We start from the raw sequence: 18,652 nt of genomic DNA, 5'->3' as shown, positions 1-18,652 counted from the left end.
GACATCTTGGGTGGTGTCAGTTTGGACTGAAAACATGCCAGCTTGTCTTACTTCTTCAGCTATAGTCGTCTTTATCAGTTGGCTGATGACATCCACAACTTTATTGAACATGTCTTTTGACAGCAGTGTGAGTAGAGAGCCTCTGCCCTTTGCACCAGTTTCATGCTGCTTCTTGCTGTTTTCTATGCAAGTTTTCACATGCTGTTGTAAGCAGATGTCATAACTACTCAAAAGTAGAATCAACTCTAAGACGTTGCCATAATTAGCAGCAATGTTTTCTAGGCTGTAACCTGCCTCTTCTTTATCGCCCCTGTAGCTAAGGCCACATTTGCCGATAACTTTAATTGTATCCACTATGCGTTCCATCACCTGACGTTTCTTTTTCACTTGCTCAGCGTGCATCGACATTTGGTTGCAAGTCAACAGGCTTTTCACATCTGCTTTTTGTATATTCAAAAAGTAAGCAACTGCGCTCTCTTTGTGTGCTTTACTTTTTTCATGTTCCACTATTCTTTGGTGGATGTGTTTCCAGTCTTTCATGCCTCCTTTTATGAAAGGACCATCACTAAACACAGGTGAAAATGCCAGACAAACAGAACAGTACAGAGACTGATTTTTTTCACAGTATGTCAGCCACTTGCGGTTGGTTCCATCTTTCCTGATAAAAACTTTTGGTATGGCAATATTAGAGGTTTGATGAGGATGATAAGAAAAAAATGTGTGCATATCCTGTGACAGAGGGCGAGCAAAGTAATCAAAACTAACAACAGACTCATCTTTATCTGTCTCATTCCTAACAGGTTTGGGGTTGTGCTGCTGAGATGCTGTCTCTGTAATCAGTCTCTGAGTAGACGCTTCTTTCCCTTTCACACTTCCTCCAGTTTCCCTTGCTTCACCTGGATCACAATGAAAAATAATTATTTGTAAAGCTTTAGCACTTTGATAAAGAAAAAACTTTTTTTTCAAACTTATTGAGATATTTTTAATGTTAAAATATGCAGGCCTCATTTATATATATATATATATATATATATATATATATATATATATATATATATATATATATATATATATAACATTTCCTTTCAATTGTGGGCCCTGTATATTGACTATCTTACTTTTAAAAATAATAAAAAAAAATGATTCACTACTTTTGTTTGGGCAGAGAGAGTGGTTATGACTCAAATATATATATTGGAACTAATGCTTGCTTGTTCACACACTGTTCAAACAGCTCACCTGTTCCTTCTATACTGACAGGACCAATCTCCTCATCACTCCTGGCATCTGGCTCTGCGTCTGACACTAAAGCACATTTTAAAAATAGTCAGAATTCTCAGCACAAAACTCTCCTGACTAACCCTCCTGATCAGTTTAATTCAGTTTCATTAATATGCTGCCTAATCCTCTAGCATCTCAGGGCACTTCATATAGAGCAAATCTAGATCATAGACTGCTCTTCATTATATTCTAACAATAATCACACAAAGAGTGATTCTACCTGCCCTCTCTGGACTTTTGGGCTCATCGCTGCTGTTCGGTGCTGCTTCTCGCTTCTCCCAATGAGCTGCTACATAGACAGTTTCACAGTTATATGACGTCGTATAGTATTATTTAAATTAGACTATAACTAATATATTGTAGCGTCCGACAGGGCGCTTTAAAGAATTGACGGCGGCTGTTTCTCCAACGGCTTTTTTTTTTTTTTTTTTAACCTTTAATGGTTACTCTCCTGTAACCTTAACAACCAAAACGACTCTTTCTAGAACTCTCCGCTGCACGCGCATCTCACGCGTTCCAGCCGTTAACTTATAACATTTTTAACAGTCACTTGACAAGAAGGTTTATGCGGGATTGCTACATTATGTTACATCCCACAACGCCACATTGTTGTGTGTGTGTGTCAATGTCTTGATAATAAATTAGGTAAACGGTGGTTTGCGGACAAAGTTTAACATCTTGCCTTACCCGTTTGATCGTTTGATATTGCAAACTGCGAGCTTGTTTTGGTGAAAAAGTTGCCAATTTTGGCACATTTAGCAGCATCTGTTTCCAGAGCTTTCCTCTTTTTAATTCTGACCTTCTCCGCACCACCCTTGCTCTTTCTACTTTCCATCTTTCAAACCACCCGCTGAGCGAGATCGGATGTGTTGCGTCCTTGCGTCCATATACGGTCTATGGTTGCGTCTGAAAAATAGGAGAAGAAGAAAAAAAGCGAGCGCGAGAGAGGCTGAGCTCCCAGTGGGAGGCGAGTCGCGACTTTTTATATACAGTCTATGGAGGCGACCCAGGGAGAGTGGTAACCATAGACATCATATATATGTAGACGCCGCATTATATCACGCCGCCTATACGAGCTGACGTCTCATCGCGCCGCCATCTTGGATGGGTCACCCATGCGCCTCCAATGCATTTATATATATATATATATATGTATACAATGTGTGTGTGTGTGTATTAGTGTTAATTTAGGTTTATTTTATTCTTCATTCATTCTTTGTTAAATGTAATGTCTTCTCCCCACTTGTTGTCTCATGATTGTCCTTTGTGCAGTACATTAAATCCTCCAGCGCTCTGCTTCGTTACTCATATATGAAGCTACGCTTTTTTTCTACTTCTACTTTTTAATCCTGTGTTGCCCCTACTGGGTTCTTGGTGTGCAGGACTAATTCTAATTATAATATCATAATATTTCTAATAATTCCCTTGCATTTAAGAGATTATTCACTGTGTTAATATTATTTATCAACAAATTATGTAGAAAAGTGTTTTTTTAATAGTGTGTAATATATACGGGTTGTTCCATAAAAGAGTTTTGTGGGGAAACTACGTTGACGCTGCAGCAAAACTCGACAGCGTAGACCCATCCAATATGGCGGCGACGCTGGTTCACTCTCCAGCGCTCAATGAGGCATCTACGTATATATGATGTCTATGGTGGTAGCAGCACACATGATCAATTCAGCCAGTGCCCAAAATTTAAAATATTAAAAAAAAAAAAAAAAAAAAAAAAAGGAAAATCACCGGCCCTTGCGGCCCAAACATAGGCCCGGCCCACCGGGAATTATCCCGGTCCTCCCGATTAACCCCTCCGGGCTGAGACTCTCAGGTGTCTGCCGTCTGGCGTAGGGATATCAGTCAGTAAATTAACGCTGATCGGACATCAGGTGTGATGCGCGAGAGCCAGAAAACCTCTTGTCAGACCTAAGGTGAGTGTAAGACATGCTGAAAGGATCAGCTGATCCGGATGAAAGCTGTAGCCATGTTCAGCAAACTTCTTAAACACTTGACTTGTGAGTAAACAGGTCCTTGCCAAAAGCCGCAGTTAGAAGTTACTTATCGGGTGTCTTATTCACAGTTTGCACAAATGTAGGACTGGATCCTGAAGAGTGGGATTACGACAGTACCCGGTGTCGTAAACAGCATCTCGGATGACCTCACTTCGAAGTCCAGTGGAAAAACAGTCAGTGAATGGAATAATTAACCTAATAATAATGTTGACACATCTTAGAGGATTCGTTAAATGGACAGTGGGGATGTATAGTTGGACAATTTGCAGAAAAATGATACAAAATATTTAGCAATGGATTAAAAAAATGTATATAATTTTTTTTTAAGAACAAAACATAGGCTGCAGTTTTGCAAGTGGTTGACATTCAGGTTTCATCTAAAACTAATTTTCTGTGGTTATTTTGTCTAACCCCCCCCCCCCCCCCCCCCCCCAGAATGAAACATCTTCCAATGAGACTGTTGACAAACGGGAAAGTTTTATGTCTGAGATGAGCCAGATTTCATGTTAAGCGTCACGGAGAGGAATTTAATCTGAGTGGATCAGTTTGTTTTTCATGCATCCTGCCGCAGCTGCAGCTTGTTTGCTGTCTGGACCGGCAGCTGCTGCTCTGTTAAACCAAGTGTCCCAAGCTCCACTTTAGTCCTCCGTGCTGAGAACTTGTGGAATATAATCCTACTCTCAAAGTTCTGAATAAAGACCATTTGTCAGCTTTCTTAAGCATAAAAATTACTCCAGCTCCTCGGGTTATTTAGGAGACCTCCAGAGGTGTCCTACTTGGTAAGGAGATGCCTGTGGAACAGGGACACCCAAACTTCGTTCTCAGAGGCTCGTGTCCTGCAGGTATTTGAGTCATGGCAGCAACATACATGATTTAAATGAAGGGGTCAATAACAGACTTGTGGAGAAATTGGACGACAAACTGTAGAGATGAATTTTAGTTGAATCGGGTGTGTTGCAGTTGAGAAACATTCAGTACCTGCAGGAGCCCTTGAGGACTGGATTTGGAGAACCCTGCAGCAGAAGATGGTGCAAAGGTGAGAGGGACATGTGTGGACTTTAGGAGTGGAAGGATGTTCTGGCTTTGTTTGACACAGCTGATACAGATGAGATTGTTTGGACAGAGCATATATATATATATATATATATATATATATATGTATATATATATATATATATATATATATATGTGTATATATATATGTGTGTGTACACTATTTTCTTGATTATATATTGGGGTGGGAAAATTAAATCGAATATCGGGATTATTTTGCTTCACAATTTTAGAGTAGTGTTTTGTTTAAAAAAATCTTTTATTTCAAATAAATTCAAATAATAAATTTTTTTGGAATTTTTATTGTTGATCTTTTTACTTGTTTCCTTGGGCATTATAGCAGCAGAATGATGGTCTGTCTACTGTGTTGTTTTTTCCTTACTGAAATCAAGAAAAATGACGAGCAAAAGAAAAGTTTTATGCATTTATTTTGTTTTTAATCTAGAGAAATCAGCAATATCAAAGTATTGTGAGAACGGCAATTTAAATAGAATCGGTACCCAAAAAAATCGGAATCGAATCAAATTGGGACAAAAGCATATCGTCACAGCCCTACTCTATACACCCTCATTATCATTTTACATGGATTGCTGAAGGTTTAACTAAACCAGATGTGAAGCCGTTTTGCAGCTGCACAACCCTGCTTGAACGTCTGGTATCGGTGTTTTCCTTAGCAGTCCAGTCCCTGTGGCGATGTCTTATGAACTGGTTACCAGCAGCAAACTTACCTAAGTCGCAACTTAGGGAAACTTGTAGACTCATTTTTTACTCCAGCTGGATGCATCCACAGATGAGTGGAAATCCACAGCTTGTTGTTTTAGGTCCACATGTTGGAATATTTAACAGGGCTGTGACGATATGTTTTTTTTCCCGATTCAATTCCAATTTTTTTGGGTACCGATTCAATTTAAAATGCAAAAAAAAAAAAAAAAAGATTTAAATACGATTAAAAAAAGAAAAAAGAAAATGTGCTAAACTTTTTGCTCGTCATTTATCTTGATTTTATATTAGCAAAAAACAACACAGTTGCCAGACCATCATTCTGACCCTAAAATGCCCAAGAAGACAAGTTAAAAAAAAAAAGACAAAAATTTCACAATTGATTGTTTTTATTTAAAAAAATGTTTAAAAAAAAAAAAAAAAAAAAAAATCAATTCTAAAATTGTAAAGCAAAAATTCCCAATATTCGATTTCCCACCCCTAATATTTAACCAGCATGTCCTGTTCTGGAAGAGTTTGGAGGGAAAACATCAGGAGACTGTTGTTAAAACACTTTTCCATGAAAAAAACTCAGTTTAGTGGGAATTCCCTTTGGCTGGTATTCCCACAGTCACACAAATCATCTTTAAACTCAACTAACAAGTTTATAACAATAACGGAACCTGCAACCCTCCTTAATGTGGTCTGAAAGTCTGACTCATCCCAAAGATTCCCACGATGCTTCAGCCGAGGCCTGACCTAATCTCTGCCTGAACATTCCCAGTAACCAGAGAATTTCCCTGGAAAGGCTGCGCGTGGTTTCAGGTTTCTGTTCAGGACCAGATCTTTCTGGATTCCGGATAAATCCTGCAGCTGTTTCTGCTCCACTCATCCACACTTGTAACAAGCTTTACTTTCACTTCATCAACCCCCTTTCCAAAGAACGCCTTCTCCGCTGAACGCTGTTTGCACTGCTCTTCATCATTCCTCAGTTTCAAGGCTCTTAAAGAGATCCTGATCTGGATCAAAGCTCATTTATGCTGATGTTTATCCCGTTTACTCAGCATTCCTCCCCCTAAATAACACAGATAGTTGATTTGTAGTTTGTTTTCTTTCCAGGGAGGCTTTGTAAGATCTGGCCTGGGACAACAGATGAAAACTGGCCTTTTGGCTAAATATGGCATATTTAGAAGTTCGTTCATTCATTATCTTAACCGCTTAATCCGATGAAGGGTGGCTGGAGCCTATCCCAACAGTCTTTGGGTGAAAGTCAGGGTACACCCTGGAGAGCTCGCCAGTCCATCGCAGGCCATATTTACAAGTTGACCCTCTGAAATAATGTCAAACAGAAGTAAACAACGTTACCTTCAATGTCTGATTTATTGAAAATGAGCCACAAAAGTGACACTTTGAAACGTTTAAACACGACTCCAACATGTTAAATGATTCACCACCAGTGTCGGCTGGTTCTGTGAATGACTCACATCCTGTAACGTCGTCACCTTGTGGAGTCAGTTGCCTGGAATCCCCCCTCTCTCCTGGCGCTCCATGCTGCCGTGTCAGTCTGGGAATACCTGCTTGTACTTGCCAGGTGGGGCTGAAAGCTGCTTTATTAGCTGACAGGAAGTTTAACTTGGCCATCAACTCCAGAGGAAGAAACGAACGGACAGAGGAGCTCTGAGGAAAACGTGGCTCGGACAGAATCATCTGAGGAAGGTAGATCTGTTTGTATTAGTGTTGTTGGAGTTTAGATGAAAGCTTAATCCAGGGGCGTCAAACTCCAGTCCTCAAGGGCCGGTATCCTTTAGGTTTTTGTTGTCTCCACGCTCCAACGCACCTGACCGAAATCCATTAATATGCTGACAAGAAGCGGCTGGATCAGCTGTGTTGGTAGAAGGAAACAACAAACCTGCCGGAGACCGGCTCTCTAGGAATGGAGTTTTACACCCCTGGCTTCATCTCTGACATCTCAGACGTCTTGTGTCGACTTGCAGGAGCGACGCTGCTCTCTGAAACTTAACATTTGTGAATTTGCATGAGCTGTTTTACATCCTCATTTGTTTGGGATCTGGACTCGGCGACAGTCCGGTCATTCAGGACTCCAGTATGTGACGACTGAGGCGGCTGCTGCAGGAAGCTGGATTATCTCACATGCTTTCTGCTCTTTGTCTTCAGTTAGGACATTGTTGACATTTCAGGACATGAAATTACTCTAGAAAGTTGAGATGAGTGTGAACTTCAGGCACCGTCCACAATCTGATGACAACTTGGATGATTTAACTTTGCCTTAATGGTACGATGGCAGCTGGATATTTAAAATCTTCATGTTTTTTTTAAATTTATTTATTTATTTTTTTTTTAGATCTCATCAGTTTGAGTTAAAGTCCTTTAACTGATGAAATATTTTGGGGTTTCTGACACAAAGGACTTTATAAGGCTCCGGAGCGTCTGCCGGCTCCAGACTAATCCAGAGTCAGAGATGTCGCTGCGTGTGGCTGCTTGTCCTCACACTGCAGGCCGCCGTAGTAAACCGAGTTTTCCTCCACCTGTATCAGCTTCCCCCTCTGGGCTCCATCTGGGAAATGTCCCAGAGGGAACAGATGGCAGGCGTTTCCACGCTCACCTGGCAGATACGCCGGCGGCTGATTGTTCTTCTGATGTAAACATTCAGACAAATAAAAAGAGATCAAATCTGTTTCACTTTGCTTTTGTGGCTGAATATGCTTTTTCTTTCTTTTTGAGGTATTACAGGTGTTCCAGGAAAGCTGCCCAACACAGAGAAAATGGCCTCTCTTCAACCATTCAGCCGTAAGCAGTGGTCCTCTCAGTCTCTGAGAGTCACCGCCAAGGAGCTGTCCATCGTGTACGCCCGAGGGAAAAACAACACCATAGCAGAACGCTTCTCCAGGTGAGTTTTTCCTCACTGTGTTTCTTAGTCTGATCTCCATCAGCTCTAAACTCCAGCCGGACTCTGCAGAATCCACAGAACTAGTTTTCAGAGGCGCCGTGTGACCCAGAACCTTCCTGTCACTACAGATCAAATAACTAATTAGTGAAATGCTATGGAGGTGCGGTGGCAGGTGGTTTCCCGCTCCGCAGTAATTTCCTTCGACTACGAGGTGGTCAGGAACATGTCACATGTGGCGGTCCATCAGTTTAGTCCTTCATATCTTTAGAAAAAAGACATGATGAGATGGTTGTTGAAGACTTTCTTGCGTCACCTGTCTGACCTGACTTTACCACCAGATGTCAGTAATTTGCTGACTGGCCAACTCAAAACTGTGTTTCTGCCACATTGACATTTAGTATTAAATACTGTTGGGCCCCTGGGCTGAGATGTTCTGTAGGCCGTCCTCCAAATGTCCCAAGTCTCATTACAGAAAATAATATCCAGGTTTACAGAGGTTTTCTTTATTAGTGGAATTGACATATTGAAAACATGACTATAATGAACAATATTGAATACAATAATGAATGAATAAATAGCAGCAGGAACAGATCAAACAACCCTGTGAAGCTTCCTGAACAGAAATCAACATGACTTTTCAGGCACTGCAGCCACAACATGTGAAAACCTGCAGATGCTTTCACCAAACATGGCTCTGTCCTTATCTCTTTTACACAGAAAGCTCCATTATGTCCTTAGAATCCACATTATAAAGAATGTCAGTGATCATAAGTGCAAGGATTACTGACAATTTTACCCAGTTTGAGGCTGAAATATAATTTTGTAAAACAGCTCCTGCTGTTTGTGTGTTCCAACCATAGACCGTATGAAAGATGGACGGAGCCTCCAGCGGTTAAAAGTGAAGCCTATGCGGAAGTGCATAAAACTGCAGTTCCTCCTTCATCCACTAGGGGCTGCAAAACAGAGCAAATCCCCATAGACTCCCATGTTAAAAACACCAACTTCACGGCAGAAATAAACATGTTTACAGCCTGGTTCAAAAATCCATTTTCAGTTTTCCTTCACGACAACTGTGGGGGGAGTGAATTTTTTTTCTAACTCGCTTGTTGAAAAGTAATTCAATCTCGAAGTTTGGCATATTTAGGGGCGTGTTCTTTTGATTGACAGGTACCCGATCTCTCACTTCAGGTCAGAAGAACGTAGAACAACCACGGTTTTTAGCCGGTTAACAACGTGACTTCGCTTTAGCCCGCTTACCTCCGTTAGCTGGTTAGTTCCTGTTATCTCGGGGTTAGCTCGGTTAGCTCTTAGCTTTGAGCTAACAGAAAGCTCGGAGTTCGCTCGATGTCAATTATCCACCATGACGCTCACAGCCCCCCTCTCAGCTCCACCTCCTTGCCCATATTTGTATTTTCCGGGCGAGACGACATGCACACCCCTGCCAAGATGGCGATGGTAGGAACCACTCGCAGAGGTTCAATTCAGCTCTTCAGAAACCTACGGGTGACGTCACAGCGGCTCCATCCATCTTTTTAGATACAGTCTATGGTTCCGACATTTAATTTTTATTTTTGACAAGCCATCAGTCCCATTTCTGCCCAGTAAGTCTTTACTGGACCAGTCTAAGTCCTCCCACAGAGGAGCCTGTTATAATGAAAATGAACATATAAATGAAAAGTATCATAAACGGCATGTGTCAAAATGACAAGATAGAGCTGACCTGACGTAACACCATGCACAGACAAAAGCTCAACCAGCACTTTTTTTCTTTCATTTTTGTTATTTTAATCTGCCATATTTTCCAACTTCTGGCCAGTTTTTGTCGATTCAAAGTTGCTGCTTGGAAATATCTGGCCGAACTGTTGTAAGAACAAAGTGAAGATGCGTCAGAGAAAACCGATGTAACGTGAGGTCATAGCCAGAAAAACAAATCACTGTTGCAGTGTTGATGTTTTTTGAAGGGAGCAGAAAGTCTGTTGTCTTTCTTGATTGGCCTTCATCAGTAAGGCAAGCTTATTTCTATAGAACAGTTCATGTACAAGACAGTTCAGAGTGCTTTAAATAAAAACATAAAAGCTTAAGAGCTGGGTTCAAGAAGCATTATGAACAAACTTTAAAAGGAAAATTAATTAAAAATACAGAAATTAAATGAAAGTAAAAGTGACGGTGTGAGGAATTAAGTTATTTTGATAAAAGACAGCAAATAAAAATGTTTTTAATCTTTATTTAAAGCATCTGAGAGTTTCAGCAGTCCTGCAATGACTGGGAGTTTTTCCACGTACGAGGAGCAAAAAAACTAAACATTGCCACCATGTTTAGCTCTGATTCTGGGAACAGAAAGTAGACCTGATCCTGATGGCCTGAGAGATCGTTTGGTTCCTAATATCAACAAGATCCTGAATGTATTTTGGTCAAAACCATTAAGTGCTTTTATAAACTAACAGCAGTATTTAGAAGTGAATTTGACAGACAGGAAGTGTAAAGATCTGAGGACTGGACTAATATGATCCACTTTCTTGGTCTTAGTGAGGACTGGATCAGCAGCGTTCTCGACTAACTGCAGCTGTCTGATGGACTTTTTGGGAGACAGCATTACAGTAGTTTTGTCTACTAAAGATAAATGCATGGCCAAATTTTTATAAATCCTGCTGAGTCATCAGTCCTTTAATCCTCGATATGTTCTTCAAGTAATGAAAGGCGACTTCACAACTGTCTTAATGTGATGCTGAAGTTCAGGCCGGAGTCCAGGACTAGACTGAGATTTCTGGCTTTGTCATTAGTTTTTAACGTAGCTGTCTGAAGCTGGTTGCAGACTTTTAACCTTTCTTACTCGGTTCCAAAGACTATTATTTCAGCTTCATATTCATTTAGCTGAAGGAACTTCTGGCACATCCAATCTTAAGTTTGATTGATGTATTTGATAAATTTGGTTCAGATTAGAGTCTCCTGGTGAGATGCTTATGTAGATTAGTGTCATCAGCATAACTATGGTAACGTATTTAGTTGTTTTTCATAATTTGAGTGAAGTGGAAATTTGAGTGGGAGCCATTACGGGCGAAGATGTTGAACAGCAGTGGCTCCAAGATGGAGCCTTGGGGAACTCCACAGGCTATTTTAGTTTTCTCAGAATTATTGTTACTCGCAGACACAAAGTAGTCCCTGTCCTTTTAAATAAGTCTGAAACCACTTAATCGCAGTTCCAAAGAGTCCTAGTAACTGGGCTTTCTCCTCCACAGGTACCAGATGGCAGCAGAGGAGGGCAATGCAGAGAAGAAAGGAATGGTAAGTACCCACAGACCCTCTCGTCTGAGCCTCCAGCTGTGGGTGGAGGAACTACAGTGGAGAGTAAAACACCAGGGTGGAGAGCAAATCTAAAACCAGGAGACTTCAACAGCTTCAAAGTGTTGAAATGTTTCTGTCTGGATTCTAAGTGTTAATATGTCGTTCAGGATCAGGAAGATATTTCCAGCCCGGATGAAGATTGATCGGGTGTTACGGGGATGAGGAACCAGAACTAATAAAACCTGAACTAAAACCCTGATCGACAGACTGGATCTGGTCCAGTGTACAGTTGGGATATTATAACTGCCGTCTTTAACTGATGTGGTAAAAGTTGGACGCCGAATGTTGTTTCTGTCCCTGAGAGACAGACTGTCCCTGTCCCTCAGAGACCGTAAAGGATGACGAGGAGTTGTCCAAACTCTGTGTCTGATTATTTCTGCAGCCTCCTGATGCATTCCCATCCCAACTACCACACAAAGAGGTTCTGTGACAGAATATTCTGGAGAGACTTGAGGATGGTCTGAAGGTGTTTGGTTTAAATCGGACTCTCCAAACAAACATGTGATTTAGGTACCAGAGAGCTTATCAGTAAATTATTCTAATCTGGGTTTTTTTTCTCTGCAAGTTTTCCTTTTTCTTATTATTCCTGTTTTATGCTGCCAGTGAAATAGTTTGAACTGAGCAGCATCTTCACCACGTATTTGATCAGACTTGCCCTCACGGTGGTTTCGTAACTGGCTTGTAACTCAGGCCCCAGGGGAACTTCTGCTGATGGAAAATAACTGGAACATTGGCTTCTTATCTGCTGTGACTATCAATCACTGTGAAGACAGTTTAACTCCACATGTTCTGTAGCAAATGAAAGTGATGAAACATCTGCTTTCTGATTTGACCATTGTCAGCATCAGATTTCAGGACAAGGTGGTTTAACAACATAATGACCTTCAGATGGCGTCACTGACCTGCCTGTCAGCGGTCAGAAGTCTGCAGGTCTTGTCTGACATAAGTTCATTCAAGTGTTCATAGTTTGTCTTAAACTCTGAAAGAAGCTTCATAACATCGATCAGCAGTCAGAATTCTGCTTGAATGATGACTTGCATACACAGTCCACTTGTGTCAAGTTGGACTTTTTCCCTTCAGAACTGCTTTATTCTTGGTGTCATAGATTCAACCTGGTGTTGGAAACATTCTTCAAATATTTTGCTCCATGTTAACATGAAGCATTACACAGTTTCTGCACATCCATAATAAGAATGTCCCGTTCCACCACATCCCAAAGCTGCTCCGGTGGATGGAGATCTGGTGACTGTGGAGGCCGTTGGAGGACAGTGAACTCATCGTCATGGTGGAGATGATGTGAGCTTTGTGACATGGTGCATCATCCTGCTGGAAGTTTCCATCAGAAGATGCTGCACTGTGCTCAGAAAGGGATGGACATGGTCAGCAGCAGGACTCAGGTAGGCTGTGCTGGTTAAACCATGTCATAGTGGTACTAAGGGGGTCAAACTGGGCCAAGAACATAACCCAACACCATTCCACCAGCAGCAGCAGTAGTCTGAAGCACCGATCCTGACAGGAGGATGGATCCATGTTGTCATGATGTTTCCAGCAGATTCTGATCCTACCATGTGAATGTGGAGCTGAACTGGAGACTCATCAAACCAGTTTCTCCGTCTTCTATTGTCCAGTTCTGGTGGGTCTGTGTGAATTGTAGCCTCAGTTTCCTGTTCTTAGCTGACAGGAGTGGCACCTGGTGTGGTCTTCTGCTGCTGGAGACCAGCTGCTTCAAGGCTGGACGGGTTGTGTGTTCAGAGATGATATTCGTCATATTTACATTGTAGGGCTTCAATTTCATATCCCGATATAGCTCATTTTATTTCCCCATAACAACATACATAACAATATAAAATGTGTAATTGTGTGTCAGTCATGTGTCAGATGTGCCTGGCTACAGCAGCAGTGATTTCCTTCCATCTGGGGGAACTATGGTGTTACATGGGTAAATGCCTGTTGCAGCGTTTGCATCTGGAGTTTATTATGATCGCTTTCGCCGCCACTTCTTCCTTTTCACGTTTCCAACAACTCCTGAAATTTCATGAAGATCAATCCATAACTTTTTGAGTTATCTTGAACCCAAACAAACAGATAAATATTTCACCTGTTTGACACTTTGTTTAGGGTGAAATATCCCCAAACTTTGGAAATAGGTTGCGCCATCGTCAGTTTGTTTTTCGTTGTTTAAAGAAAGATGCTGCACAAGATGACATTACTGTCCCCAGCACTTCCTGTGGTGCTTTGTGTCATTTGTTTGGTGTTTAGAGTTCTTATACTGTCTGAAAAGCCACGGTTGGTAAACGGTGTTAAGTTGCCTGGCGCAGCGTTTTATTTGCAAAGCCATTACGGGCGATTATAACCCGGCGCATCAACAATAAAATTTCACGTCAATAAATTTTCATTGTCGACTTTGTCAACACATCGTTTCAGCCTTATTCTCCATGTTTGTTTATATATTGCAGCGTCCATGCCCTTGACGTAAAATACTGCAGTAAAGCACCTCGTGGTTTAAACGAGGAAGCCTCATATGAAACAATAGATATTTTCTATCGTCCAAAGGATATAAATAGTCATATTGCCCAGCTCTACTTTGTTGGAACCAGTGCTTATTTGACTTCCTGTTGCCTTTTGTCATCTCCAACCAGTTTCCCCATTATCTAGCAACAACCATGCCACTTTGAAAATCACCTAAATCCTGTTTCTTCCCCATTCTGCTGCTCAGGTTGAATCTCAGCAAGTCGACTTTGTGACTTGGTTCATATCTTCTGTGGTTGTGGAAACGAGAAGAGACGTAGAATTCATAAAGACATTCAGAAACGGTTTTATGTTGGCGGTCCAGAAAGTGGCGCTGTTGTTAGGAGAGGAACCAGAACGCAGATTTAGTCGAACCTGATATATTCTGTTAATGTTTTGGTTCAACCTGCAAAATGAAAATATCAAACATGCTGAGTGAAATGTTGGTAAAAAGTCCTGAAATGTGGACTTTTAAACAGCTGGGTGGAGTTTTATCCAACTGAACATGATGAAGGAAAATGCAAACTGCTGTAAGAGTTGCTGCATGTTGGTTTGATGTGTTTCTGAGCATCATGGATGTGGACTTTATTAGCTTCAGTTTTGGAGAATATAAGATGTATGATGTGGAAGTCCACTACTTAGATCAGGGGTGTCCAAAGTCGGTCCCCGAGGGCCGCTGTCCTGCAGCTTTTCCCTGTACCCCTGCTCCAACACACCTGCCTTCCAGTAAATGGATCCAACAGCCAATGTAGTTCTGCACAATGGCCGAATCGTTTGAGCCAGGTGTGTTGGAGCAGGGAAACGTGGAAAACCTGGCCCTCTAGAACCTGACTGAGACAGATGAGCGGTGTTTAGCGTTGGATGGAGCGCAGCTCTGAGAATCCTTCTGACAACGTTTGGACATTTCTGAGTAAAGTTTCTGTTGTTCAGCAGCTTGAACCCTCTTTCAGTCTGCTCCTGTCAGAACCTGAAAACTGCTCCCAGGACATTCTTCTCAAGCTTTCTGTCATGGGTCTTTTTTTTCCTTTTCTGGATGCACCCCCCCCCTTCCCTCTCTGAGTGTCTGTTTCTCATTTTCTCTCTCTCCACCCCCTCACCATTCACTCTGTCTCTGTTTCCTTCTCTGCTTCCTTTCCTCTCAGCTGTTGGGGGTCGGCCGCTTACTTTTCTGCCGCTTCGTTTCGATCGCTCCTCGCAGCTCTAACATCTGGGGCAGCTCGTAGGTTTTTATGTGTCCAGCGGAACGACCGAATCCACACCACGTCAACTGGCTCATCTGCATCTTTCTCAGGTTTTTAACTCCACGTTTCTGCCGTTGCCACACTTTCAGGTGTGGATTTAACTTCCAGCTTCAGTTTTTTTTGACAAAGTTTTAAAGTGTTTTCTTCCTGCAGTGAAGTGAAGACTAAGGTTCAGAGATTGGATTTAGTTTGTGTGTTTTAACGTCAATCAGAGAACCGTGCTTAAAATCAGCATCGATTGACATTATTAGCTTTATTAAAACCAGATTCAGTTTTAGGGTGAGTCATCTTGGTTTATTTGTTCAGTGTGAATTCATCCAGATTTTTATGCTCTCGCTGCACGTGATAAACTGATCCGGTGACATCCAGGCTGTAATGGACGATATGTTTAAGCTGAAAACCTTCAGACAAGCAAAAATAATTCATTGTTTTTATTTAAAAGTAACATTTTTCTGGAGCACGGTGGGTAGATTCATGCAAACTGTTACACAGCTGGTTTCTTCAGCTGACTCCGACGCAGTCAGTCGTTTTGATGTGAAGTTGAAACATTTCAGGATGGTGAGTTGGTCATCACACTGAAACTCCTGAATGTTTTAATATGTCTGGATCTGGTTGAATGTGAAAATTTACCTTATTATAAAAAAAAAAAAAAAAAACTTGCTGGAGAGAAAAGGGGAGATGCATTTGAGAAGAAAAAAGGATTTTAGACGAGCTGTTCGCTCTACATGCCTTCTGCATGCGGGATGACTTCATGGAATAACTTGGAGGAAAATGTTGCACCGAGGGGAAAATTTGACTCAATTTAACTAAAATATTAACAAGTTTTTGAAGTGTAAATCCAGTAGGAGAGCATTGTGTTGTCTTATAGGTTCCTTGCAGTGTTCTGTCTCCTATATATTTATGCTTTTTCTTTTTGATCTTATTCTGCTTGTCTTTTTGGGATCTGAACATGACAGTAAAGTAAAAGTTAAATGACTGAAATAGAGCAATAAGAGGTAAAGCTTGATAAACTTGGCTTCTTCCTACTTTTCAGACATCAGTGACAATTTTAAAATGTTCTTTTAGTGTTGTATTAGTACTATTTCATGTATCTTTTATAGAATTTTTTGAAGCTAAATAAAATAAATAGGTGTATAAATGAGTAGAGAGTGAAGGATCCTGGAGCTTCATCTGTCAGCTGCTTGTGTTTCATGGAGCGATCTGGAATCTCTGAGGTTCACTCGAGATTCGCTCAAGTTCAGGACAAATCTGATGCAGTTTTGATCAGATTCTGCTGAAGGCTCCGTAAAGGCTTGGGCTGCTTTGCCCTGCAAACAGGGGAACATGTCTGAAATCATGTGTTGTGGTTTTGTTCCAGATTGTGGAACCGCTTCCCTCCACGCTCTGCACGGGAAATCTGAGTATTTTAAAGAAACGCTGGGAGCAACATCAGCAGCCGTCACATAACCACACAACCTTCCCTCAGGTCTCCAACAAACCTGCATCCTCCTCACTGGTCCACATCCAGCCTAAAACGTCCCCTCAGACCAGCAACAAGCAGTCTGCTCGGTCTGGGGATCCGACAGACATGGAGACGAAGGCTGACGGAGATTCAGACGGTCAGACGGCTCCTGCTGATGTCACAGGCGTTGAAAAGTCCAGCATCCCTCTCAATAGCCTCAAGATGATGTTTGAGAGAGAAGACAGTCCAGACAGGGCAAGTCCTCCATCTTTATTCATTTTGATCAGTTTTAGTTCTGGATCAGCACTGGCCATAGTTTTTCCTGTCATGTGGGGTTCCTCAGGGGTCCATTCACGGTTCTTTACTGGTTTCATACTACCTTTTGGAAACGACAGTATTTTATGCAATTTTTATACTGGTAATCCCAAAATGTACCTTCTATGAAAAAAGGTTTAAATAAGTGGATGAGCGGGGTCCCCCTGGACCCACAGGCCTGAGACACCAGCTATTTCACCATGACACATTTTTGTGCCTTGAGCATTAAAATCTCATAAAAAGTCTTTGTAGGTCTTCAAGTTTTAATCAGTTGTTAAATGTAATGATTCTGTAGGATTAACACGCCGCCTTCTTCTTTAGCATGAAAAGAACGTTTTTACTCGTCCTCGTGTATTCTGAAGCAGATTTAGAGTACGTCGCTAAACCGGCGAGCCACATATGGAAAAAAACAACATTTTCATACTTATTTATGCAGATTCTGAGAGTTTTTAAGCATGTTGGGACTTGTGTGGAAACCTTGTGTAAACAGACCTCAGTTTACAGACCCAGATTAACACCGTTGTCACAGCTAGCCTCGATATCATGCATGGATGAAACTTTTTTTTATGTTTTGATGACCCTGAGAGGGTCATTCATATCCGTTTGTCCATCTGGACTGTTGTGACTCCCCTTACAAAGACATAAAACAGCTGAGCCATGACCACCTCTAGCTGGGATAGCCTGCAGCTTCTCGGCGTGAATTTGACCTAAATCCCTCCAGTCCTCGCCTCTGTTCATCAGTTCCCTGTCAGGCTGAGCAGACACTGTTAGGTTTTATTATTAGCTTTTAAATCGCTGCACTTTTTTGCCTCTTTAACTCTTCTTTATGTGCCACAAAGATCACTTTGGTCCTGGGATCTGGGATTCTATAACACCCTCTCCACCGAAGGGTCCGACTTGGGATGCGACTCTGATCTGGGTTTTGATTGGCTTGTCCGTTACTGACCTGTCCCGTCCTGTGCCATACCATATCAGACCTGCTGGTGGAAAGGAGGCTTTAGTGGTCTGAGTACTCGGACCCAACCTCGACGCCGGTTGGAGCGCCTAAACAATGGAGCATGAAGCTGAACTTTGTGTTTTCATGTTTAAATCTGTGGTTTTGACATTTTATTGCATGTTTTATGTAGTAAAAGACTCTGGACGTCCTCTGGTGCTTCAATGTTCACTGATTTAAAGTTTTCCGAGAGAAACATGGATACTGTTGGATCCGTTAGCAAACGTTCTACGTCCACCAGAGGATGAAATGTCTCTGCTGATGAGACATTTTGCTCGTTTTCTGTCCACTGTAACGTGTTGGACCAGAACATCCTCCATTTCGTATTAAACATCCAGTTGTTAGAAGCGTTTGTTCTCAGAGGTCAGATCCCTCCGGCGCCATCATACTTGCAGTCACATGGTGCACGGCCATGTGCACATCCCTCCTCTGAGCACACACACGAGCACTCAGCTGACTGCTGCACGTCCTTGCAGCATCCCTGCCGTCTCTCTGCTCCTGAGCTGCCTGAGGCACTGAGCGGTAATCTGTGGAGGAGTTTAGCGTCCTGTCATGCGTTTTGCTCCGAGCCGCGTGAAATGAAACGGACTCGTACTGGACGTGTGATGCAGTCATGATGGACATGCTGGTTTCCCGTTTAGGACGCAATAATGAGCATTATGAGGCGGATGTTTCCGTGTTTCTGACTGAAAATCAGCTGGATTTCTGGCTTCAGCTCTTCAGACATGCTGTTTATAGTGACTGTGGATCTCATGACTTTGTGGATGGGAAATTTTCATGATGGATTTGATTTGGTTCTTGAGCTTTTAACAAAAGATAAAATCCAGATTCTTCTGGTGAAAATGTTCAGAAGAGGTGAAA

General features: G+C 41.8%; 1 protein-coding gene across 2 annotated transcripts in view; it reads left to right on the top strand.

Moving 5' to 3' along the window:
* Window positions 1-3,075: 3,075 nt before the first annotated feature.
* The window catches only part of lima1a (LIM domain and actin binding 1a), a 37,207-nt gene continuing 21,630 nt past the window's right edge, over window positions 3,076-18,652 (top strand). Inside the window, exons 1-4 of one of the 2 annotated variants that reach the window (XM_079239509.1) lie at window positions 3,076-3,209; window positions 7,785-7,950; window positions 11,187-11,232; window positions 16,399-16,737. In XM_079239509.1, the coding sequence (XP_079095635.1) occupies window positions 7,826-7,950; window positions 11,187-11,232; window positions 16,399-16,737 (510 nt within the window). In that variant the 5' untranslated portion in view covers window positions 3,076-3,209; window positions 7,785-7,825. Of the gene's footprint in view, window positions 3,210-7,784; window positions 7,951-11,186; window positions 11,233-14,954; window positions 15,092-16,398; window positions 16,738-18,652 lie in introns of those variants that run through there. The other variant, XM_079239508.1, reaches the window with a different exon arrangement.

The sequence above is a fragment of the Telmatherina bonti genome (assembly GCF_933228915.1).
Source record: "Telmatherina bonti genome assembly, chromosome: 4".
NCBI classification, from domain to species: Eukaryota; Metazoa; Chordata; class Actinopteri; order Atheriniformes; family Telmatherinidae; genus Telmatherina; species Telmatherina bonti.
Note: the sequence above shows the minus strand (reverse complement) of the source record. Positions and strands in the feature narration are given on the sequence as shown.